General features: G+C 37.6%; 1 protein-coding gene across 1 annotated transcript in view; it reads right to left on the bottom strand.

Annotated features, from left to right (window-relative positions):
* LOC150080650 (insulin-like peptide receptor) overlaps positions 1–25,269 on the bottom strand; it is a 514,932-nt gene that overhangs the window by 117,248 nt on the left and 372,415 nt on the right. The window contains 2 exon segments of the mRNA XM_090381758.1: positions 13,003–13,270; positions 19,542–19,764. Of these exon segments, the coding sequence (XP_090237884.1) occupies positions 13,003–13,270; positions 19,542–19,764 (491 nt within the window).

A 25,269-nucleotide genomic window follows, 5' to 3' on the forward strand; every position in this document is an offset into this window, starting at 1 on the left:
AGCGTAAAATGTAAAACTAGATAACGTAATACGAAGCACTGTATTAAGAATCTGTAAGCTTAGTATAGTATTATCAATTAATCAAAAATATTTATTAATCTTATTAAATTCCATTGTTAATTAAACTGTATTTAAATGGAAATCATGACCAACACTAGAGCTGCGAAGCAAAGTTCACAGACTAGCGATACTGCTGTGACTCGAGGAGACATGAAGGGGCGATTCTCCAACGAATCACAGTCTCAAAAAATGTACAAAATGTGAAATGTTTGTTGAACATTTTAAAACTGGATACGATCTAGCCAAAGAGGATGTCATTGTGTGTGTGTGCTAGATATCAAGAGTGTCAAGAAATTAGGCCCCAACTCAGTGTTCTGATGGACATCTATGAGAGCTTAAGATGCAGGGTAAATGGCTTTGAAGAAATTAATATGAGAAGCGCATCAAGATCTCAGCTGCCCAACTCAATGCCAGAGCTCACTCCTATGCATTAGGCAACACAGCAGCAATCTCAAAGGAAGAATGCACTGGTCCAACTGGAACTAGTTATTGTTGGTAATTCTAATGTCGGGAAGACAGGGAATATACTATTTTTTTTTTTTTTTATGTGAATCCCAAACATGAGGTATTAGAACCTAATAGTACTTAGTGCCGTGCTTGAGTTGGAGGTTGAGAAAACGAAAGAAGATATTTGTTGACATTGGACTTGAACTTCTGTAGATTGTAATTTTCAGGAAATACATATGAAGGAAGGTTGTTCCAGAAAACGGCAGTTGAATGAATAAATGAGGAAGATGAAAACTTGGTTCTGTGGGTTGGAAGGTGGACAGTAAATGGATGTTGGCTGGTGGCGGCATGTGTTCGGACTGTTTTGAAAGAGAGAGAGCGGGAATTATAGAAGCCAATTCAGAAGAACAGTCTCCATGGAAGTATCTGTAGAAAGGGCAAGCAGCAGAAACAGTACGTCTGTGAGACAGCAAGTGGAGAGATTCTGTTAGAGATGAGTCATTAATTAACCTAACTGCCCTCTTCTGAATGGAATCTAGAAGTCTGAGAGAGGTTTGGGGGACACCGCCCCAGATGTGGGAACAAATTTCCGTGGTAGGACGGATTTGCGATTTGTTGAGTAAACAGCTGTTTGGAAGAAAAGTAACACAGAGGGTGAAAGAGAAAACCAAGTTTATTAGATGCAGAGGAAGTAATATTTGTAATGTGCTTGTGCCAAGAGAGATTAGAAGTCAGGGTAATCCCCAAAAGAGATATATCATTTTGTCTAGAAATCGGAGTGTCACTAAAGATAAACATAGGAGCAGAAGAATCCTTTTTGCGAGATATAAGACAAGACTGACTTTTAGAAGGGTTGAAATCAACTAAGTTGTCTTTGCCCCACTGGAGAATTACCTGAAGATCGGCATTTAAGGAGTTCGTAGCGTATTTTTGAAAAATTGACACTGATTGAGCAGGACAAGGTTTCTCAAAATGGAAAGTGCGATGCAATGTGCTATCACTGGCAAAACCATGGATAGGATTTCCACTCAATGGAAATCCTATCCATAGTTTTGGTCATTAATATACAGGAGGAAAAGAGTGGTGGAAAGAACTGAACCTTGGGGGACACAAGCATTAGTGGAGAAGTTAGAAGACAGAGAGCCATCTACCATAACCCTCAGTGAGCGATCAGAGAGAAAACTGGATAACCAATTACTAAAAACAGTTGGCAAACCATAAGATGGAAGCTTATTTAGACCTTTATCCCAAACACGATCAAAAGCCTTTGAAGATGTCAAGAGCAACTACTTGTGCTTCACCGAACCTTTCCATTGAATTAGTCCATAAATAGGTAACATAAGCCAGAATATCACCAGTGGATCGACACTGACGGAATCCATTACTGGCGATCGTTGATCAGACAGAAGGTTTCAAGGTAGATGAAGAGTTGGCAGTTAATTGATTTCTCCATTACTTTAGAAAGAGTAGAAGTAATTGCAATGGGATGATAACTGGATGGGAGGGATTTGTCACCCTTTTTAGGATCTGGGTGGATATGAGCAAATTTCCAAGCAGAAGGAAAAACACCTTTGGAATAAGAAAGTGAAAAAAGGCGGCAAAGAATAGGAGTAAGTTCAGGAGCACAGGTTTTGAGAACAAGTGGAGAAATACCATCAGGACCTGGAGCTTTCTTAGCATCAAGATTCATCAAAATCCTTCTGATATCCTTTTGATGGAAGACCACAGGAGGCATTGAATGGAGCATGTTGGGAATGGTGGGAGGTGTTTTACCAAGATCATTAATACATGAGCTGGAAGAAAAATGGGATGCCAGCAGGTCAGCTTTATCCTTGGCTGAAGTGACAACAGAACCATCTGGTTTGGGCAGAGATGGGCAAAAGTTGCGGCCAATAGCTTTGGCAAGAGACCAGAATGCACGGCTATCATTAGGGCAAGAAGCAAGTTTTCTACACAGCCTGTTCAAACTCTAGTTTGGACTGATTAATAACTGCTTTACAATTGTTGCGAGCTTTGGTGTAGGCAGAAAATGAAACTGAAGAATTAGAAACAAGCCACTTACGATATGCAACATTCTTCTCTTGAACAGCCTTAGCACATTTATTGGAAAACCAAGGTTTAGATAAAGGACGAGATTTTAAAGTGGAGTGTGCGATAAAGGTTTCCATTCCTGCAAGAATAATTTCACTGACACGATCTGAGCAAACGCTGACATCAGAAGTTTTGAAACAGTAATCCGACCAAGGAAACGAAGAAAAGAAGTCTCGCAGGTCATCCATTTTACATTCTTGAAATGCCAAACAACACGACGTTGGGAATAGCCATGAGATAAAGGTTCCATTGGAGAAGAGACAATCACCAAGTTGTGATCTGAAGTGCCTAAACGACCTCTCACTTCGACCGTGTACTTAGAACGGTTGTTTGTGAGAAAAAGATCAAGTGTATTGGCTGTATGATTAGGATTGTCCGGTATTCTTGTAGGTAGATGAACAATCTGTGCTAGGTCATTAGTAATTGCAAAAGCCTCAGCATCACGACCTGCTTCGGGATGACTAGAAAACGTAGCCAGCTGGAATTGTGAACATTAAAATCACCAAGGAAAATTACCTCACTGTTAGGAAAGTTGGACTGGAAAAAGTCAAGTTGCAAAGAGAGGAAGTCAAAGAGCTCCATGTGATTAGTGGAGTTGGGAGAACGGTAGAGACAACAGATGAATTTGACACAATGAGGTGGAGAGATTTTAAGCCAGAGGAGATCAAAGAGGGGAGATTCCAAATTGCCACGTCTCTGACAGGGAATATCAGAACGGACAAATGCACAAGTACCACCTTTGAGGCAAAAGGAATCATACAGTGAATAATTTGGGCATCTGAGATGAGCAGTAGTTGAATCAACCGATAACTGAGATTCTGTCAGAAAAAGTACATGGTTTGGCAGATTGCAAGTGGAAATGGACATCGTTGAGATTAGAATTGAGACTACGTATATTTGTGAAATGAATTAGGAAGTGCTTGGGAGGTTTAGATCTTTTCGCAGATAAGCTTGCTGTATTAGTTTGACAATTCATGGTGTATTCAATATAAGAAAAAGTGGGTGGGATATGCTTTATGAAGTAATGAAATTTTTGGATATGGCGTACACGAGGTAAGAATATACCCAGATCCTTGGCATAACGTGGCCTCGACAATGCTCTCCGCATACACACACTACTCGGACTCCCTCCAGTCACTATCTGGCAGAGTAGAGGTAGCAAGATTATACACTAGCTGATCCAGAAGCCTCCTAGAGAGTTACCAATAGGTTCGGTCCGGTGTACTAACTAGCGGCCGGCCTGTGAACACCGTTTTAGAGCTGTACCGTCGAAATGTAAGGAATATTGGATCTCACCACGACGTTCATCATAACCTCAAAAGTCATCAATCATACTGCATGATGGAAGAGATAGGGAAGGGTTGACCGGAATTTAGCTCTAGAGACTAAACATGGGTTCCACCACTTCAAGCCTCCAATAAGCAAAGTGGTGGTATTGCACCGGTCGATGAGAGTCATCTACCACCTAGTACTGCCTGGTAACATAGAGGGGGCGGTGTTCCTCCATGTGGTGTGGGCGCCACACCTCGACCCCTGCTTACGTTGGTTCACACCTGAGTGGTCACCCACCATGTACTTGTGCATGGAAGTTATACCCAGGATTACTAACAGTCCCACCATCGTGAAGGTGCAAGCAGAGGATGCAAGCAGAGGATTTGGCTGTCACAGACCGTCCGGACTTCGCCGAAATTGGGTCCACTTCACTTGAGTGTCACCCAAATATCAGTTCCATCAGCGTTTTAGACTCCCAGGTAGCAAGTGCAGCTTGTCTGGCAAATCTGAGAGAATGTCTGTGACAACCTCAAGGACCAGGGTATGCAAGGATAGGCAGAACAGGACCAGGGTATGACTGCCATGGGCAAAAGTTGATGACGTAGAGATATCATCTTTTAAGGGCACAAAAGGTGTTGTACACGTTGGAACTAATGACATTAAAAGAAATAGCATTAGCAAAGGCACATGATGCAAGAAAGCAAGCTTATATAGCATCAGCCAAAAAAAAAAAAAAAAAACACACACACCCTTCTCATTTCACCTATCCACCCATTCCAAATATTTGTCTAGTTCTGCCTTGAATCTATTTAAGCTGTCAACTTCTACAATGACAGATGGAAGTTTATTTCAGTAATCAACTACCCGCTGGCTAAAGGCAAACTTCCGCACATCCATCCTACAACTGTCTTTCCTCAAATTTAAATTTATGACCTCTCAGGCAATTATTCTGAGAAAGAGGAAGCATCCCATCAGCATTGAGCATGCGCAAACCATTCAAGGCTTTATACACCTCTCTCAGATCACCTCGCCGGTGCCTAGTCTCCAGTCACTGTAATTTGCAAAACTTAAGCCTTTCTTTGTAAGAGCAACTCTTAGTTCCATTCACTAATCTTGTTGCCCTTTCTGTACTCGTTCCAACAGCTCTACATATTTCTTAATATGAGGCCTCCAGACCTGTATACAGTACTCAAGGTATAGCCTGACCATTGCCTTATACAAGGGGATAATCACCTCCTTATCCCTGCAAGAAAAATTCCTGTATAGCATTGAGACACCATGAGCTACTCTTGAAGACCGTGTTCACTGCTCAGAAAACTTCATATCTGCCTGCACAATTACCCCCAGGTCCTTTTCACCCTCTACCACTGTCAGTGAGTACAAAATTATTATAATTGGGCACCTATTATTTCTAATATATACCCAAATATGTATTTTGTTAGTAAATTGCGTTATGTTCTCTGGTCGATTTGCCTGTTTTGCTGGATGAAAACCCGCAGTTTCTGGGGGGGGGGCCTTGCTTTCTACGCCTGAGACCGACTAACTCAGCCACAGAGTCAAAAAAGCGCATTAAAGTTTCTCGCATCATCAACGAGATTTCAAACCCAGGCCTTTTCCACCTAGTGTGGGGATCATGGTGACGATACCACTGTAATACCCGTGCATAGACTCTTTTCACTCTCTACAACATAATTTCGTAACTTGAATTTGTCCGCGTAGTACCACACAGTTGATACATTACTCTGGGGTTACTGCTTCCCATATGCAGTACTTTACATTTGTCAATGTTAAACTTCAGTTGCCACCTCTCAGCCAACCTGCTCAACTTTTCTAGATCGTGCTGCAGCAGCTTACCGTCATTAGTGTCATTAACAACCCTGCTGACCTTCGCATCGTCTGCAAACTTGGACAATAAGCCTGATATACCATCATCAATATCATTAATCAATATAGAAAACAACAATGGATCCAACACTGAACCCTGGGAGACTCCACTAATAACATTAGTCCGTGTAGAGCAGTGTCCATTTCTTACCACTTTCTGTCTTCTCCTATTCAACCATCCTTTTACCCATGGCAGCAATTTGCCTCCAATGCCACACTGCTCCAATTTGTGCAGCAGTCTTCCATGTGCAACAGTATCTTAGGATCCAAATATATGATATCAAAATTATTCTTTGCATTGAGTTCCTTTGTGACCACATCATAGTATCCAATCAAATTGGTCAGACAAGACTTCCCCATAACAAACCCATGCTGTGCCCAAACTATAACTGAAGTCTTGTCTAGATGATTTTGCAATGCTTCTTTAATCAGTGCCTCCATTAATTTCCCTGGAATAGAAGTTAAACTGACAGGTCTGTAATTACTTTTGTCTCCCTTTGGTTCTCCTTTGTAGATTGGGGTCACATTTGCACATCTCCAGTTCATGGGTACCTAGCCTGAGTCCAAGGAAGGTAAGAGATCTGCAGATTTACTCAACATGTACAGGTCAATGTTGAAAAAAGTCACGAGTTAGGGTTGAATGTGAAAGTGTCTGCAATTCTACCTAGACACAATAGGAGGGAGCATATAATGAGAGCCTTGTCGATCAATTTGGCCCTGGAGAGATTGTGCAAGACTCGAGGGGTAGAATTTTTTTTCAGCCTGGTCTGGGCTTGTTGACAGGAGAGACTGCTTCTACCGGGATAGGGTAAACTTAAATAGAAAGGGTGCAAGAATATTTGCTGATGCTATAGAGGCAGTGTTAGGTGGGTTGGAAAACTGCTAGCTTGGAGGGGGGGGGGGAGATACACAGACTACAAAATTAACAGTGGCCACAGGCAGAGGGAAAAGTGATTCTTGCACTACTTCTATTGGAATGAGCAGCAGCATGGAAAGCAAGGCAATGGAGATTTCCAGAACTGTTGAGTCATATTGGAACAAATTAGCATTAGCATTAGTAGAGGCATTTGATGCAAGAAAGCAAGCTTATGCAGCATCAGCCAAAAGAAAAATAAAGTAAAATAAATAAATAAAAAATAACCACTTCCACTTCGCCCCTCTGTTCGTTCGAAATACCTGTCCAGCTGAGCCTTAAACTTATTTAGGCTATCAACTTCCACGACAAGGGATGGAAGTCTGTTCCACCTACCAACCACCCGCTGGCTAAAGGCAAATTTCCGCACGACTATCCTACATCTGTCCTTCCTCAATTTGAATTTATACCCTCTCAGGTGATTATTCTGAGCAAGAGGAAGAATCCCATCAGCATTGAGCATGCTCAAACCATTCAAGGCTTTGTACACCTCTATCGATCACCTCGCTGGTGCCTAGTCTCCAGACACTGTAATTCGCAAAACTTAAGCCTTTCTTTGTAAGAGCACCCCTTTGTTCCATTCACTAATCTTGTTGCCCTTCTCTGTACTCGTTCCAGCAGCTCTATATCCTTCTTGAAATGAGGCCTCCAGACCTGTATACAGTACTCTAGGTGTGGCCTGACCATTGCCTTATACAAGGGGATAATCACCTCCTTATCCCTGCTAGAAAAATTCCTATATATCATGAGCTACTCTTGCAGCCCGTCTGCACTGCTCAGAGAACTTCATATCTGCCTGCACAACCACCCCCAGGTCCCTTTCATTCTCTACCACTGTCAGTGTAGTACCACAGAGTTGATACATTGCTCTGGGGTTGCTGTTTCCCATATGTAGTACTTTACATTTGTCAATGTTAAACTTCATTTGCCACCTCTCAGCCCATCTGCTCAACCTTTCCAGATCCTGTTGCAGCAGCATAGTGTCAGTAGTGTCCTTGACAACCCTGCCAACCTTCGTATCGTCTGCAAAAACTGGACATTAAGCTTGATATACCATCATCAATATCATTTATAAATACAGAAAACAATAAAGGACCCAATACTGAACCCTGAGGGACTCCACTAATAACATTAGTCCACGATGAGCAGTGTCCATTGATTACCACTCTGCCTTCTCCCCCTCAACCACCCCTTTATCCATAGCAGCAATTTGCCTCCAATGCCACACTGCTCCAATTTGTGCAGCAGTCTTCCATGTGCAACAGTATCAAAAGCCTTTCTAAGATCCAAGTATATAATATCCAAGTTATTCTGTGCATCCAGTTCTTTTGTGACTGCATCATAGTATCCAATCAAATTGGTCAGGCAAGACTTCCCCTTAACAAAACCATGCTGTGTCTGAGCTATAACTGAAGTCTTGTCTAGATGATCCTGCAGTGCTTCTTTAACCAGTGCCTCCATTAATTTTCCGGGAACAGAAGTTAAACTCACAGGTCTATAATTACTTGTGTCAGCCTTTGATCCTCCTTTGTGAATTGGGGTCACATTTGCACATCTCCAGTCCATGGGTATCTCCCCTGAGTCCAAGGAAGCTCTCATAATTATGGCTAAGGGTTTGCTTACTTCCTTTGCTGCCTCCTTTAATATAACTGGATAGATCCCATCCACCCCAGGTGCCTTTCTTGTGTTTATCTTCAACAATTTCTCCTCCACTTTACTCTCAGTTATTACAAGATTCTCTAGCTTACTGCCAGAGTTGAATACACCTCTGGTATTCCCCTCGCTGAATAACTCCTCATGTGTGAATGTCGATGCAAAATATTCATTTAGTTTGTTAGCTACCTGAGCAGGATCATCAACAGTTGACCCATCGACGTAAAATAAACATATCGGAGTCATATTGGAACAAATAAATACATGGGCTGTGTTAGGGTAACTAAGAGAAGAAATAGGTGAATGTATACTTGCATGTACACCAATGCTAGGAGTATAGTTAATAAATTTGATGAGCTTGAAGACTCAAAGGCAGCTATTGTTGGGATAGCAGAGAAGTGGTGTCACACAGATATTCTGCACTGCTTATATCTGTGTGACACCACACTGCTTATATCTGTGTGGTGTCACACAGATATAAGCAGTGCAGAATTGGAATATGGGGAGTGCAATGTGTACAGAAAGGATAGACAGGACAGAAAGGGAGGAAGGGTTACACTGTTAGTTAAGAAACATGTAAAATCTAAGAAAGTGCATCTAATTGATGTTGATGGATGATGCAATGTTGAGTCTATTTGGTGTGACATAAGCACTGATCAGGAAATGGAAAATGAGAGTAGGTGTGTGCTATAGGCCTAATGAATCTGATATGTATAATGAGCAATTTTACAGAGAAATAGAGTGGGCCAGTAAATCAGAGTGTCTTATAATGGGGGATTTTAACTTTCCAGATATGTACTGGAACTTGTGGTTGGTCACTCGCACACTAGCAAGACTTTTGTGGATTTATTGGATGACTGTTTTCTACAGCAACATCTTCGAGAGGCAACCAGAGGGAGTAATACTCTTGATCTGATTATCAGCGGTGATTATTCATGCATTAAGAATTTGCAGATAAAGGAACTGCTGGATGACAGTGATCACAATGTACTGATGTGAGAATTACTTAAAGATGTAACTACCATCAAGGCTAAAGGGAAGGGCTATCGCTTTTGTAAAGGTGACTACAGGGGTCTCAGAGAGTTTTTAAATGCTGTACATTGGGATCAACTGATGAGGTTAAAAATGGTGAATTCTAAATGGGAAGCCTTCACGGATTTAATTTTGAAGGTACTAGGCTTTTCATTCCAACTAAGAAATACTGTTCAAGGTTTAGGCCTAAATGAATGTCAGATGAATTAATGAGACTCGTGGCAGAAAAGAAAAATGTATGGAATGCACATATATTGTATCAGGTGAAGGCAGATTACGAGAAATCTTTGGCAAAGAATTCAAAGAGTTCTTTACTTATGTAAACTCTAGAAGCAAAGGGATGAATCATATTGGACCACTTAACATAGACGGGTTGACTATTGATGATCATGCTCAGGTAGCTGATAAACTGAATGAGTATTTAGCATCTACATTCACACATGAGGAATTATTCAATGAGGGGAGTGCCAGAAGTTTATCAAACTCTAACAGGGAGCTAAGTGATTTTGTAATAACTGAGAGCAAAGTGGAGGAGAAATTGTTGAAGTTAAACATAAAAAAGGCACCTGGTGGGGGATGGGATCTATCCAGTTATATTAAAGGAGGCAGCAAAGGAAGTAAGCAAACCCTTAGCCATAATTATGAGAGCTTCCCTAGAATCAGGGGCTGTCCCCATTGACTGGAGGTGTGCAAATGTATCACCAGTTCACAAAGGAAATTCAAAAGGTGACACAAGTAACTATAGATCTGTTAGTTTAACTTGTATTCTGGGGAAAATAATGGAGTTACTTGTTAAAGAGGTGATACAGGATCATCTAGACAAGACTGCAGTAATAATTAAGACATAGCATGGGTTTGTTAAAGGGAGGTCTTGTCTGACCAATTTGATTGGATACTATGATGTGGTCACAAAAATAAATTTGATATCATATACTTGGATTTCAAGAAAGCTTTTGATACTGTTGCACATGGAAGACTGCTGTACAAATTAGAGAGGTATGGCATTAAGGGTAAGATTGAGTGGGAGATGACAGAGAGTGGTAATCAATGGACACTGCTCTTCATGGACAAATGTTATTAGTAGAGTTCCTCAGGTTTCGGTCCTGGGCCCATTGTTGTTTTGTGTATTCATCAATGTTATTGATGAAGGTATATCAGGATTAATGTCCAAGTTTGAAGATGATATAAAGGTTGGCAGGGTTGTTAACGACAGTAAAGACAGTATTCTACTCCAACTGGATCTAGACAAGTTGGGCAAATGGGTTGAGAAGTGGAAACTGAAGTTTAATGTTTTCAAATGCAAAGTACTGATGTATATGGGTAGTAATAACCCAAGAGAAGCATACCAACTGTGTGGTACTACACTCAGGGAAGTGGAAAGTGAAAAGGACCGAGGGATAAATGTGTAGTCAAATATGAATTTTGCTGAGCAGTGCAGACCAGCTGCCAGGGCAGATCATGGAGTCTTTTCAATGATATATAGGAATTTTGCTAGCAGGGACAGGGAGATAATTATCCTGTTTACACATCTGGAGGCCTCATTTTAGGAAGGATGCAGAGTTGCTAGAACGAGTACAACAAGATTGGTGAGGGAAACAAAGGGGTGCTCTTACCACGATAGTCTTAAGTTCTGCAAATTGCAGAGCCTGGAAAGTAGGCACCTGTGAGGTGATATGATTGAGGGTGTATAAGGCCTTGAATGGGGTGAGCAAGCTGAATACTGATGGGATTCTTCCTCTTGCTCAGATTAAGACCCTGAGGGGGCATAGATTCAAATTAAGGAAAGTCAGTTGTAGAATAGATGTGTGGAAGTTTGCCTTTAGCCAGTGGGTAGTTGGTTGGTGGAACAGACTTCCATCCTTTGTTGTGAAAGTTGATAGCCTAAATAAATTTAAGGCTGAGCTGGACACATTTTGAACGAATGGAGGAGTGAAATGGGAGTGGTTTTTTTTTTTTTTTTTTGCCGATGCTGCATATGCTTGCTTTCTTGCATCACATGTCTCTACTAATGCTAATGCTATATATATATATATATATTTTTTTTTTTTTTTTTCATAAAAATTTTAATTTACTCTCATCACTGTCAGCACTCTTGACTGACAGTAAAAAGTTTAGGTGAAAATAAAATGTAGTTTTAATGATTATATTACAGCTGTGGTAGAGCTGGGAAGTACAAATAGATCCAGATTTCAGTTTTCTTATATTTTACTGCCAGTGAAGGAGCTAGAATAATAAATCTTAACATACAGTCTAACTCTTTCAAAATTAGCTCTTCTTTTTCTAAATTCTTAAGTTTTACTTTTCTTTTTTATGCAACTGTATGCTCTCCTAATACAAAGTGCCATGTAGTTCTCTTTTCTCTTTATGTCGCTTTCACAAATCAATGTTTTGAACCATAAAGTCCCATTCGTAGGGTGAATTTAGTTAGCACAGAAGGTAACTGGATAAACCCTTAAGTCACCATGTGATCATGTAAACAATTTTTTGTGAAAATTTATTTATATATTTTTTTAAATAGCTGCTGCGATATGAAGATGACATTTACTTTATTTTTACAGTGCATATAATATTACTAGCCAGAAAAAAAAACAGAGACAGAGAGAAACATTCCTTCCTAAGTAGCCATATGATTTCCGATAAAGCTTTTAACAATACTTATTATAAATAGTAAAAAAATTAAACGGAATCTTAATGGCAGTATAAAATTTAATAATTCCCTAAGAATTAAAAAGAATATTAATGGTAGTATCATTTTTTAATTTCATAATATAATTATTCATTTTACACTGTACACTTTTAAGGTTATAGTGTAAAAATTGCTGTGCACAATCATTTATGTTGCATAATTATAAAAATAGTACACTGCTAATATTAAAGGGCATTTTATTTTTACCATGTTTATATGTATTGTTAAAAATTATCTTAAATCTTATGAATCTTCCCCCACCCCCACCTTCCTGTTCGATAATATTATAAGCATCACAAAAATAAAATTAAGTTCTGGCAGACTCTCACATGACAATTCAGAATGCAGTCCATTGTCTGTATGTTTGAAGACAATGCAGTCCATTGTCTGTATGTTTACGAATTGCTTTTTGAAAAATATGCTACAAGTGTGATAAATAAAACTACATCAACATCTCAGTAATATAAAGTTGTAAAATATATAGCATATATATTTTACATGAGGTATGCTGTATATTTTTAGCATGCAGAATTTAAGTTGCATACAAAAATGCTATGGCCTTAATCTGACAGCAGAAGAAACTGTTTTCAATGAGTTGTTTTGATGCTGCACTGCTTTTTAAACAAATGGTATTTCTGAAAGGGTAATCTGCCATTTAATTGAAAGATGAAACACTGTTATGACATCCTGCTAAAAGACTTATTGGTCTCTCTCTCTCTCTCTCTCTCTCAGATAGTATATGATCTCTAGTAATAAACACTGGCAAGCTAATGAAAATGAATTTGCTCAATGTGAGTTGCAATGCAGTATACGAAAAAAAAAACATACCTTGAAAAGGGTTAAAGGTTATTATTATTATTTTTTTTTTTTTGAAATTATTATTATATTAACCTTAAGTTTTTGCACAATAAATAAACAGAAAAATAAAAAATAAATAAAAAAATAAAAAATTATATTTACTCACTTCAATTGTATATTCTGTAAAATGGTGAAGTTGATTTATGACAAGAAAGGTACTATGATATACTATCTTCTGAAATTCTGATGGACTTTGAGTGTCTGAATAATTTTCGCCATTGGCTGCTGATGTAGAGAGTTTATTGCTAGGTGTACTACTTTCGGTAGTAGCAACAGTACTTGAGAAACTATGTCTTTCACTAGAGGCAAGTGGTGCAGTAGATGTCAGTGCTCCCCGAGGGTATCTTTCACGGTTTTTTTTGCCTGATGCTGGACTAAAAAAAACAATGTAAAAATCAACGACAAATATCTCAAAAACTAATTTCTGACAGTTGAATGTTTATACTATACATATTTAAAAAAATTAAACATTTTAAGCTTTTCAAAACGCAGTATATCGTTTAAAAGTGAAAATGCTTTTCACTTTTAAACAATATACTGCATTTAGAAACAATTTTTTGGGTATATTGTGTTTACTATTTCGATTTGCTATACAAAAAAAGGTTAAATAACTAGAAATACTTAACCTTCATGGAGTGTAATCTGTCTTTAATTTCTTAAAGAATTACAGATTATAGGAAGTACCACAAAGAAAAGAGGGGGGAAAAAAGGCAGAAACAACTGCTAACTTGATTAAAAAGACAAAATGTGCTTATGTCCCTAAAATTGAACACTGCTAAACCAGAAAAATAGTTGTTGTTGTTGTTTTGGTTTTTAAGAGCATTAGCAACTAATGCCACATTGCTCGGTGATATGTGGTGGTCATTCCATGACCTTTCCGCATCCTCCGTATTTGGTGGTGACGGGCTCGAATCCCGGTCTAGCATTAGCATTAGTAGAGGCATTTGATGCAAGAAAGCAAGCTTATGCAGCATCAGCCAAAAAAAAAAAAAAAAAAAAAAACCCACTTCCACTTCAACCCTCTGTTCGTTCAAAATACCTGTCCAGCTGAGCCTTAAACTTATTTAGGCTATCAACCTCCACCACAAGGGATGGCAGTCTGTTCCACCAACCAACCACCCGCTGGCTAAAGGCAAATTTCCGCACGTCTATCCTACATCTGTCTTTCCTCAATTTGAATTTATGCCCTCTCAGGTGATTATTCTGAGCGAGAGGAAGAATCCCATCAGCATTGAGCATGCTCAAACCATTCAAGGCTTTATACACCTCTATCAGATCACCTTGCTGGTGCCTAGTCTCCAGACACTGTAATTTGCAAAACTTAAGCCTTTCTTCGTAAGAGCACCCCTTTGTTCCATTCACTAATCTTGTTGCTCTTCTCTGTACTCGTTCCAGCAGCTCTACATCCTTCTTGAAATGAGGCCTCTAGACCTGTATACAGTACTCTAGGTGTGGCCTGACCATTGCCTTATACAAGGGAATAATCACCTCCTTATCCCTGCTAGAAAAATTCCTATATATCATTGACAATACACCATGAGCTACTTTTGCAGCCCGTCTGCACTGCTCAGAGAACTTCATATCTGCCTGCACAACCACCCCCAGGTCCCTTTCATTCTCTACCACTGTCAGTGTAGTACCACAGAGTTGATACGTTGTTCTGGGGTTGCTGTTTCCTATGTGTAGTACTTTACATTTGTCAATGTTAAACTTCATTTGCCACCTCTCAGCCCATCTGCTCAACCTTTCCAGATCCTGTTGCAGCAGCATAGTGTCAGTAGTGTCCTTGACAACCCTGCCTACCTTTGTATTTTCTGCAAACTTCGACATTAAGCTTGATATACCATCATCAATATCATTTATGAATACAGAAAACAATAATGGACCCAACACTGAGCCCTGAGGGACTCCACTAATAACATTAGTCCACGACGAGCAGTGTCCATTGATTACCACTCTCTGTCTTCTCCCCCTCAGCCACCCCTTTATCCACAGCAGCAATTTGCCTCCAATGTCACACTGCTCCAATTTGTGCAGCAGTCTTCCATGTGCAACAGTATCAAAAGCCATAAGATCCAAGTATATAATATCAAAGTTATTCCCTGCATCCAGTTCCTTTGTGACTGCATCATAGTATCCAATCAAATTGGTCAGGCAAGACTTCCCCTTAACAAAACCATGCTGTGTCCAAGCTATAACTGAAGTCTTGTCTAAATGATCCTGCAGTGCTTCTTTAACTAGTGCCTCCATTAATTTTCCTGGAACAGAAGTTAAACTCACAGGTCTATAATTACTTGTGTCAGCCTTTGATCCTCCTTTGTGAATTGGGGTCACATTTGCACATCTCCAGTCTGTGGGTACCTCCCCTGAGTCCATGGAAGCTCTCATAATTATGGCTAAGGGTTTGCTTACTTCCTCTGCTGCCTCCTTTAATATAACTGGATAGATCCCATCCACCCCGGGTGCCTTTCTTGTGTTTATCTTCAACAATTTCTCCTCCACTTTACTCTCAGTTATTACAAGATTCTCTAGCTTACTGCTAGAGTTGAATACACCTCTGGCTTTCCCCTCGCTAAATAACTCCTCATGTGTGAATGTCGATGCAAAATATTCATTTAGTTTGTTAGCTACCTGAGTAGGATCATCAACAGTTGACCCATCGATATCAAGTGGACCAATCTGATTCATCCCCTTCCTTCTAGAGTTTACATAAGTAAAGAACTCTTTGCTGTTTTTCTTTGCATCCCTTGCCAAAGATTTCTCGTAATCTGCCTTCGCCTGCCTAACCTCCTTTGTAACTTGGTTACAGATCAACTTGTATCTATCATAGGTTTCTGTGTCATGTGTTAATTTGTATATATCCCATGCATGTTTCTTCTCTGCCATATGCCTCATTAGTTCATCTGACATCCATTTAGGCCTAAACCTTGAACAATATTTCTTAGTTAGTATGTAAAGCCTAGTAGCTTCCAAGATAAGTTCTTTGAATGCTTCCCATTTTGCATTTGCTGTTGGTAACATCATCAGTTGGTCCCACTGTATAGAATTTAAATACTGTCGCAGTCCATCGTAGTCGCCTTTACGAAAGCAATAACCCTTCTCTTTACCCCTAATGGTAGTTACCTCTTTGAGTAAATCCCACTTCAGCACACTGTGTTCACTGCCACCTAGTGGTTCATTTATCTGCAGATTCTTAATGCATGAAGAATCACTGCTGATAATCGTGTGCTACACACTGCTGCTCCTGCCCACCTGGCTACGGAGGCGCCCAGCAAAATAGTACTGCATGGTAATACAGCAATTAAGGTGTGATTCTATTCTTAGGTACCAATATATCTTAACATTCAAAAATAAAGTCATAAAATTAAAAAAAAAAAAAAAACCCTCTATTAGTCATAAAAAAAAATAAATAAAAATAATAAAATCATAAAAAAACCAAAAAAAAACAAAAAAACAATCCAACTGTTTAGAGGAAGATCAACCTTCGTGAATTTTAAAAGGACCATATTTCAATTGTTGACTTCTATTCAGCAAAGCATCAACAGATGTCCTTATGTGATTCAAATACAAAACAGAAAATAAGAACAAAACAAACTAAAAAAACATAACATATGCCATGGCTGCTGCGTTCTCTAGTTAAAATGAATAAACACAACAAGCAAAATGCTAATTTCAACGTAAAATACATTGACAGCTCAAAACAAAATGCAAATAGGCAATTAATCTTTTCTCACACTGTGACCAAGCTAGTCTATCTTAAGCAGGGATTTTTGCATGGGGCTTGTTTTTAACTCAGAAACTGTATTTCTTTTTTAGTGATGACTTTTGGTATTAGTTACTGTGCTGTAAGATCTAAAACAATTCTCGTCTTCCAACCCTTTACTCATCCATGCTACTGGAGTTGTATATGCATCAAGAGTATTCCTCAAAAACAGACACATCCTTTTTTTTTCCATAATTTTTTTTTTTTTTTTTTTTTTTTAACTTCTTGTTTCTGCATCAACAATTTCAGCTATGAAGTGTCTTCCAGGTTCCCAATGCTCAACCATTCTACATTACTAGGCAATATAGGTTTTAACAACTTGAAGTCCATCTCATCTAACTTCAAACTTTCTGGAAACTGGTATTTGGAAACCATATCACACTGTTGGCATGGAATTGTATCCATCCACCAAGTGTTCCCATTCCAAATCTGTATAGCTATCACAAAAATTTTGCGATACCTTCCTGCATGCTTAAAAATACATATGGCTTAATTTAACATTTAAAATTTTTATGGTGCTGTTCTCTGTATTTAAAATATATATATATATATATGTAGTTTAATTAAAAAATGACATTTTAATATGGTTAACAGCCTGTGTAATAATGTACGTAATAAAAGCGAAAATACTGAATTTGCACATTTTCACTTTTAAACAATATACTGCCTTTAGAAACAGTTTTTTGAGTATATTGTTTTTAACTATTTCAATTTCTCTTTTGCCACTCTTTCATTTCCATATCAACTGGTTGGTATATGAGGCTGATGGTATCATAAGGACAGCAATACAGGAGTTCAGTGAAGAAGTGGTACAGGAAGTACCAAGAAACATCTGAGAATAATCCATAATTCTTTAAGAAATTAAAGGCAGATTATACTCTATACAGGTTAAGTGCTCATTATATCACCAATTTCCAGTTCTTGATATACCTGCACCCCATGCTGCTAAAAGAATATTTAAGGTATAAATTCCAGAGGAAGGCAGACACTATAAATAATATTTATTCACAAAGACTATAAAATTAAGTACGAAAAATTATAAAGAACTGGTTATTCTTTACTAAAAAAAAAAAAAAAATACCATTTTTCAGAAGCTATCATAGGCATCTATTTTGCAGAGAGAAAAAGCATATTAAAATGAAAAAATTTTAACCGCATTTTTACGAAATGTGGTTAAAATCACTATTAAAATTTTTGCTGCCGGATAATTTATTGTCATTTTCATCTTCATAGCCAATTATGGAAAATGTAAATGGTTTCTAGATTTGGAAATGATGCTCCATTATTATTTTATTTTTTTGAAATGAAGTACTCTTTTACCACATGGATAATGCACAAGTGCTTTTATCTAATTCCTAAACACGTTAGGATCTTTTCCAGCTCCCATTATCAGATCATACAAGACTGTTAACAGCTCCTCATCCTGGCTTGTCTAAGGCTGCTCAGAATCTTGCACACAAGCAGTCTTGGACAAGGCAGGATGAGGAGCTGTTAACAGTCCTATATGGTCTGATCATGGAATCCTCGATTGCAGATTAGTTTATATGATTAAAGAGGCCTATGCGCTCCGGATTCATTACTACTAAAATTAAAATTAAAATTACAATTGCTCAGAGCAAAACGGATACAAAATATAGATTGTAACAGGTTTAATAGGAAAATATAATTTTAATTTTAGTAGATTAGTTTATATTAACTATAGGTTTCTGTACCTCCTGATAATTTATAAGCATCCCATGCATTTTTCTTCTCTGCCACAAGTCTCATCAGTACATCTAACATCTATTTAGGTGTCTCTTATTTGGTGTAAAAAGGTAGTAGCATCTACAATGACTTCCTTGAATGCTTCCCATTTAGAATTTGCTGTTGGTAACATCATCAACTGGTCCCACTGAATAGACTTTAAAACTGTCTGGTGACCACTGTAGTCACCTTTATGAAAGCAAAAGCCACGCCATTTGACCTTAACAGTAATTATATCTTTAACTAAATCCCACATCAATATACTGTGATCACTGCCACCTAGTGGTTCCTTTATTTGCATGTTTATAATATTTTAAGGAGACAAGGTATAAAAATTTGGAAGCCTCTGGGCTTCCAAATTTTTATTCATACAATGAAGCTAGGTTTTTGCTGCATCAGGAAAAAAAAAAAAAAACTTTGTTACAACTCTTATCCCTTTTATCATAATTGTCTTACTGCCAGAAGTCACTTATCCAAATCCACCTTAAACTTAGTCAAATGTCCATTTCAACTACCCAAGAAGGCAGTTAAACTAAGGTCATATTGCTCTGGGGATATGCGGTGGTCATTCCCTGATCTTTCCACAACTCTTAGGACAAGGAATATCTGAGTGAACATGCACACAACCACTGCTTTTAAAGTGAAAGTAATCAAAGTGAATAATTTGGACATATGAAATGAAATGTAGATGACACAGCTCATAACTGAAATCCTAACTGAAACAGTAAGTCTGGCTTGAAAAATCAAATGTGAAAATCAACACCAAGATCAGAACAGAAACTTTGTATATTTGTGAAATGAATTCAAATTTATCAGGAAATTGCTTTAGAAAGCCATGACAAAGTTTCTCATCATCGTTGATACAATTGCTGTGACAACAGGTTTTTCTTATTTTTCTTCAACTTATGGATTAGAATTTGATGGTTCAGAAAGCTTTCTGAAGTGAATGATATGCTCTAATAGCCACAGCAGCACACTACTCTGCCACTATATCGGAAAGTGAAATAATCTTTCTAGAAACAGTTAAAGATCTGCGCACTTTGCTAAAAAGTATTTTTCTCTCTTTAAAAATAATTTAACACACAGAGAAATCAATTTAAAACTAGTCCTAAAAATTTAAATGTTAACGTTATACTTACTTTTTGATGTATACATTATTGTGAAGGAAGTCTTCAAAGTGTATCTGAAACTGTGCTTCCTCCTCTTCTTTTCCAATGAACTTGCTATCTTTTGTACAAGCACAACATTCAGTATTATCACCATTCACACCAGTACTAGATAGTGTACTATTAGGAAACTGAAAATGTTCTGTAGATGGCAAGTCATCACTGTGTGGTTTCTTCAAATTAGGCAGAGTCAAAGCTTTATAGGTTATAAAAAAATAAATTAAAAAAATTACACACACACACACACACACATATATATATATATATATATATATATATATATACACACACAGAAAGAAAGTTGACTGATATTAAATTTACTCATTTCTAGAGAGTAAATAAATCTACATATATTGCATTGAATTTTTAAGATAAATTTAATGAAAGAAAAAGTACATATTATACAAATTATAATAAAAACTATATATATACAGTAGAACCTGCATAAGAAGTTTTCCAAGGGACTGGAGGTTTAGAACTTCTTACGCGGGAAAACTTCATAGAAGGCAAAATGACATAAGGGTATGAAATATTAACTACACAAATAAAAATGAAAAGATACACATACATAAGTTAAAGATGATTTTAAGTAATATTTCACAATTTATAAATATTTTACTCTGCATATGGTTTTGTTGTTGTTTGCTTGTTATTTGGTTTTTAGGAGCATTAGCAACTAAGGCCATATTGCTCCTGGGATATGCGGTGGTCATTCCCTGACCTTTCCACATCCTCCGTATTTGGTGGTCATGGGCTCGAACCCCGGTCTAATCAAGAAGTGTGTGCTACACACTGTTGCTCTGCCCACCTGGCTACAGAGGCACCTCTGCACATGGAAAAAATTTTTAAACTGAGAATTTATTGATTGCTTAACATTCTATTCATTAAACTCATTATCAAGTTGGAAGAATGAGTTCCTTTGCAGTTTCAACACACCTTAAAAGGTCACAATTACAATAAGACAGAGTAATTCAGAAGTGTTCACAACCATCACAACTTAATGCGATCAATGTATCCAAATATGGATATTGATAAAAACGATTGCAATATATCACTTCCATTATATCAAAATGTTTATACTAAAAAGGGATTTACGGCTGAAAGCCTCAGCCTACGGAAAATTCACCAATCAAACAAGTTAGTGCCAAGCATTGTTTTAGTTCATAGTAAACCACCGAAGTAGGGGAAATGGCATTGTTTTTTATATACATGTATCTCATACTGTGAATGCCTTCACTATCAGTGCAATATCGGGCAACGAGTTGCCCTGATTGCACTTATTGCTTATTGGAAGTAGTGCAATATCAGGGCAACTCATTGTGAAGACATTCGCAATATAAGATACGTGTATATCAAAAACGATGCCATTTCCCCTACTTCGATGGTTTACTATGAACTAAAATTATTCTTGGCACTAACTTGTTACCAAATGTTTATATTGTTTAATATTAAAAATAAATAATTTCTATATTTAAAAAAACGAATTCAATGGTAAAACGTCATAATAATAATACACTGTGTATTCTTTATCACAAACTTTTTATGCAGGAAAACTTTTTACCCGAGAAACTTCTTAAGTGGGAAAATAATACATTACAATATATAGAGGTGAAATTGGGACTTAAGAAACCAAACCTAGTACAGGGGGAAAACTTCTTAAGCAGGAATTTCTTATCTGGGTTCTACAGTATATATATAAAACAAAAGGAAAAACATGGAATTAAATAAAGAAACACAGCATTCTGTACAAGAGTTATAATTCCAGTAACTGAAGCAAAAAAATTCTGCTTTACAATTACAGACAGAAAAGATATATGTGGACATTTAAGCTACCAGTAAGAAAAGTCTGATCTCTGGTTTCTCTATTAAAATTTCAACAAATAACTGATACCTATTAGATCAAGGAAAGAAATAATTAAGGTGTGAAATGCCAACAGACACAATGGTAAAGTCAATTTTCTGTTATAATATTTTAATTTCATTTATGTTCTGAGATACTGTTTGTTATATTTTCTTCAGTCATTTCATATTTCTCTCGGAAAATTAAACGGCTCTTTGTGATTAACTTCAGGTGAATAGAGTTTATTACAGCCCAACTTAGTATTGAACTATCAGAACTCCATAAACTAAATATACACCTAAAAGGCACTGCTATGGGAAACAGGAAGGAATTACCAACAGAGATGAAGACCACAAAAACAACCGAAAAATACAAGATGGTTGGTTTTCAAAATGAAGATAATTATGTATTTTCAATAATTATACTAGCCAACATGATTTTTACCTACAATAATATAACAGATATTTGCAGTCAATTTTTGCATGTGTATTTCAAAAATAATTCTTAAAATTTCACGTATCACAATTTCTACATATACAGGTTTCTGTGATTACCCATGATACATATATCTTACAGTTTAGGGAAGTAGATATGACACTGATCTGTTGTATTACCTGCAAATAATAATGTTTGCATGTGCTCATAGATGGCGGTAATTTTGGGAAGGGCTAACATTTTGAACATGGCTGTCTCCCACTCACCTCTCTTTCAGTAATAGAAAGACAGTTATAGCATAGGTATGCATACCATTTATTTGCTTATCTATTGCATATTGTTTGTTTCTTCTATGTTTTTCTTAGCACTGAACTGATAAAATGTCTAAGCAGAAACAAAAGAAGTGTGTGAGTCATCTGGACAATTTCTGCTAAGTGTATGGGTGGTTTTACAACAAAATTCAGAGAAGAATTTTCTCTAAATTTTGGAAACAGTAAGTTTCCAAAATTCAGGAAGTTTGAAAATATCTACACTATTTCAAAATGTGCATATTGTTTGTACTTTAGTTTCAAGATTGGTGATCAGAAAAAAAATTGGGCTCTACATATGTGCTGCACCGCAAATCTGAGGATGTGGCTAAATGGGAAAATTAAAAGCATACCTTTTGCTGTTCCTATGGTGTGGTGAGATCTGCATAACCACATCAAAGATTGCTGTGGCAGGGATGTCAGGAAAAAATCAAGCATAGCATCAAATATTCTAACATATCATCTACAATAAATAATTATAAATTATCAGGTGAAACAGAAGCCTATGGTAGATATAAACTAGTCTGTAATCAAGTCACAAAGGAGGATAGGAAAGTGAAGGAAGATTACAAGAAATCCTTGGCAAGGCATGCAAAGACAAAAAAGCAAAGATTCTTTACTTATGTGAAGTCTAGAAGGAAGGGGATGAATCAGATTGGTCCACTTGATATCAATGGTTTGATTGTTGACGATCTTGCTCAGGTAGCAGACAAACTGAATCAGTATTTTGCATTTACATTCACACATGAGGAATTCTGTGAAGAAGTTGAAGCCAGAAGTTTATCAAACTCTAAACATGTAGTTAAATGATCTTGTAATAACTCAGAGTAAAGTGGAGGAGAAATTATTGAAGTTAAACATAAGAAAGAAATCTGGGATGGATGGGATCTATCTAGTTATATTAAAGGAGGTAGCAAAGAAAGTAAACAAACCCTTAGCCATAATTATGAGAGCATCCTTGGATTAAGGGAGGTCTCCACGGACTGGAGATGTGCATATGTATCACCAATTCACAAAGAGGATCTAAGGGTGACATGAGTAATTACAGACCTGTTAGTTTAACTTCTGTTCCAAGGAAAATAATGAGTCACTGGCTAAAGAAGCACTGCAGGATCACCTAGACAAGATTGCAGTTATAGTTCTGACACAGCATGGGTTTGTTAAGGGGACGTCTTGTCTGACCAATTTCATTAGATATGATAATGCGGTCACAAAGGAACTGGATGCAAAAAATAATTTTGATACGATTCACAGGCAACCCCTGTATAACACCGTAACTTCTACAACATGGTTTCATTCTAATACAATTGATAAATTGCAGCAAACCTTGCACAACACAGTACTTATATAATATGGTATCACTCTAACAACTCCATTCTTTTTTGCGAATTCCCACTGTTGACTCACTAGTTATTATGCAAAAAGATCACTGGGAAATCCCCATATTTTATTTTGTTGGGAAATCCCCATGTTAGGTTCTGTGCTATTGAACTTGTGCTGTTTGACACCATAAAAAATTAGCATTAGCAAGGGCACATGATGCAAGAAAGCAAGCTTATATAGCATCAGCCAAAAAAAAAAAAAAAAAAACATACCCCCCCCTTCTCATTTCACCCATCCACTTGCTCCAAATGTTGGTCTAGTTCTGCCTTGAATCTGTTTAAGCTATCAACTTCTATAACGACAGATGGAAGTTTGTTCCAGCAATCAACCACCCGCTGGCTAAAGGCAAACTTCCGCACATCTATCCTACAACTGACTTTCCTCAATTTCAATTTATGCCCTCTCGGGCGATTATTCTGAGCAAGAGGAAGAATCCCATCAGCATTGAGCATGCTCAAACCATTCAAGGCTTTATACACCTCAATCAGATCACCTCGCAGGTGCGTAGTCTCCAGACACTGTAATTTGCAAAACTTAAGCCTTTCTTCATAAAAGCAACCCTTTGTTCCATTCACTAATCTTGTTGCCCTTCTCTGTACTCATTCCAACAGCTCTACATCCTTCTTAAAATGAGGCCTCCAGACCATATACAGTACTCAAAGTGTGGAGTGACCATTGCCTTATACAAGGGGATATAAGGCAATGCTCCTTATCCCTGCTAGAAAAATTCCTGTATATCATTGACAAGGCACCATGAGCTACTCCTGCATACCATCAGTACGCTCAGAAAACTTCATATCTGCCTGCACAATACCCCCAGGTCCTTTTCACTCTCTATCACTGTCAGAGTAGTACCACACAGTTGATACGTTACTGCTTCCCATATGCAGTACTTTACATTTGTCAATGTTAAACTTCACTTGCCACCTATCAGCCCATCTGCTCAACTTTTCTAGATCCTGTTGCAGCAACGTACCATCATTAGCAACCCTGCCGACCTTTGTATCATCTGCAAACTTGGAAATTAAGCCTGAGATACTATCATCAATATCACTAATGATATGGAACCGAAGAACTAGTGATACTGGATCACAAGGTGACTTTGTGTGAAATATTGTGTAGAATTATTGAAATTATGAGCATTTTTTTTAATTCTTAAATATGATAGCACGTGCATGTAAGTAGCGTGGGTGCCCAGAGCATACATTCTTGGACATTAGTGTCCCAAGAAACTTCTTCTCGTTCAAAGGGCACTAATCCATTACTAATGCTCTATTATAGTATACTAATGTTACTTTGCCCAAAATATACTTAATTATCCATATTTTTACCTAACCACGTTGCAGGAAATGCCTGCATAACAAAGAAGGCATCCACTTTTGTTCTGCCATCACTGAAACGTGTTTGGAAGCTCTGTAAACTGTCAATATATGATATTAATGCCCACGGAATATTCTTAACTTAAAATCGAAACTTAAATGTGTTTAGATGTATTAACCTGCTCCTTAACTTTATAATTTTATCAATATGACTGTAAAAAGAACACTACGTGGTCGAAACTCACGTCAGATCGGCAAACTTTGAAAAATCGAGAGATTTTCGGGCCCTTCATTCTCCGCAAAATTTGATCGATAGAACAGCACCAGATAGAGGTAAGCCTCTTGTATAAAGGAAGGGGCAAATGATTATCATTAGTGACTATAAAGGTGTTTTTCATGAGTTCAGTTATCCCCCC

This window comes from Mastigoproctus giganteus, chromosome 9 (assembly GCF_048544385.1).
Source record: "Mastigoproctus giganteus isolate SK-2022 chromosome 9, ASM4854438v1, whole genome shotgun sequence".
Lineage (NCBI taxonomy): Eukaryota > Metazoa > Arthropoda > Arachnida > Uropygi > Thelyphonidae > Mastigoproctus > Mastigoproctus giganteus.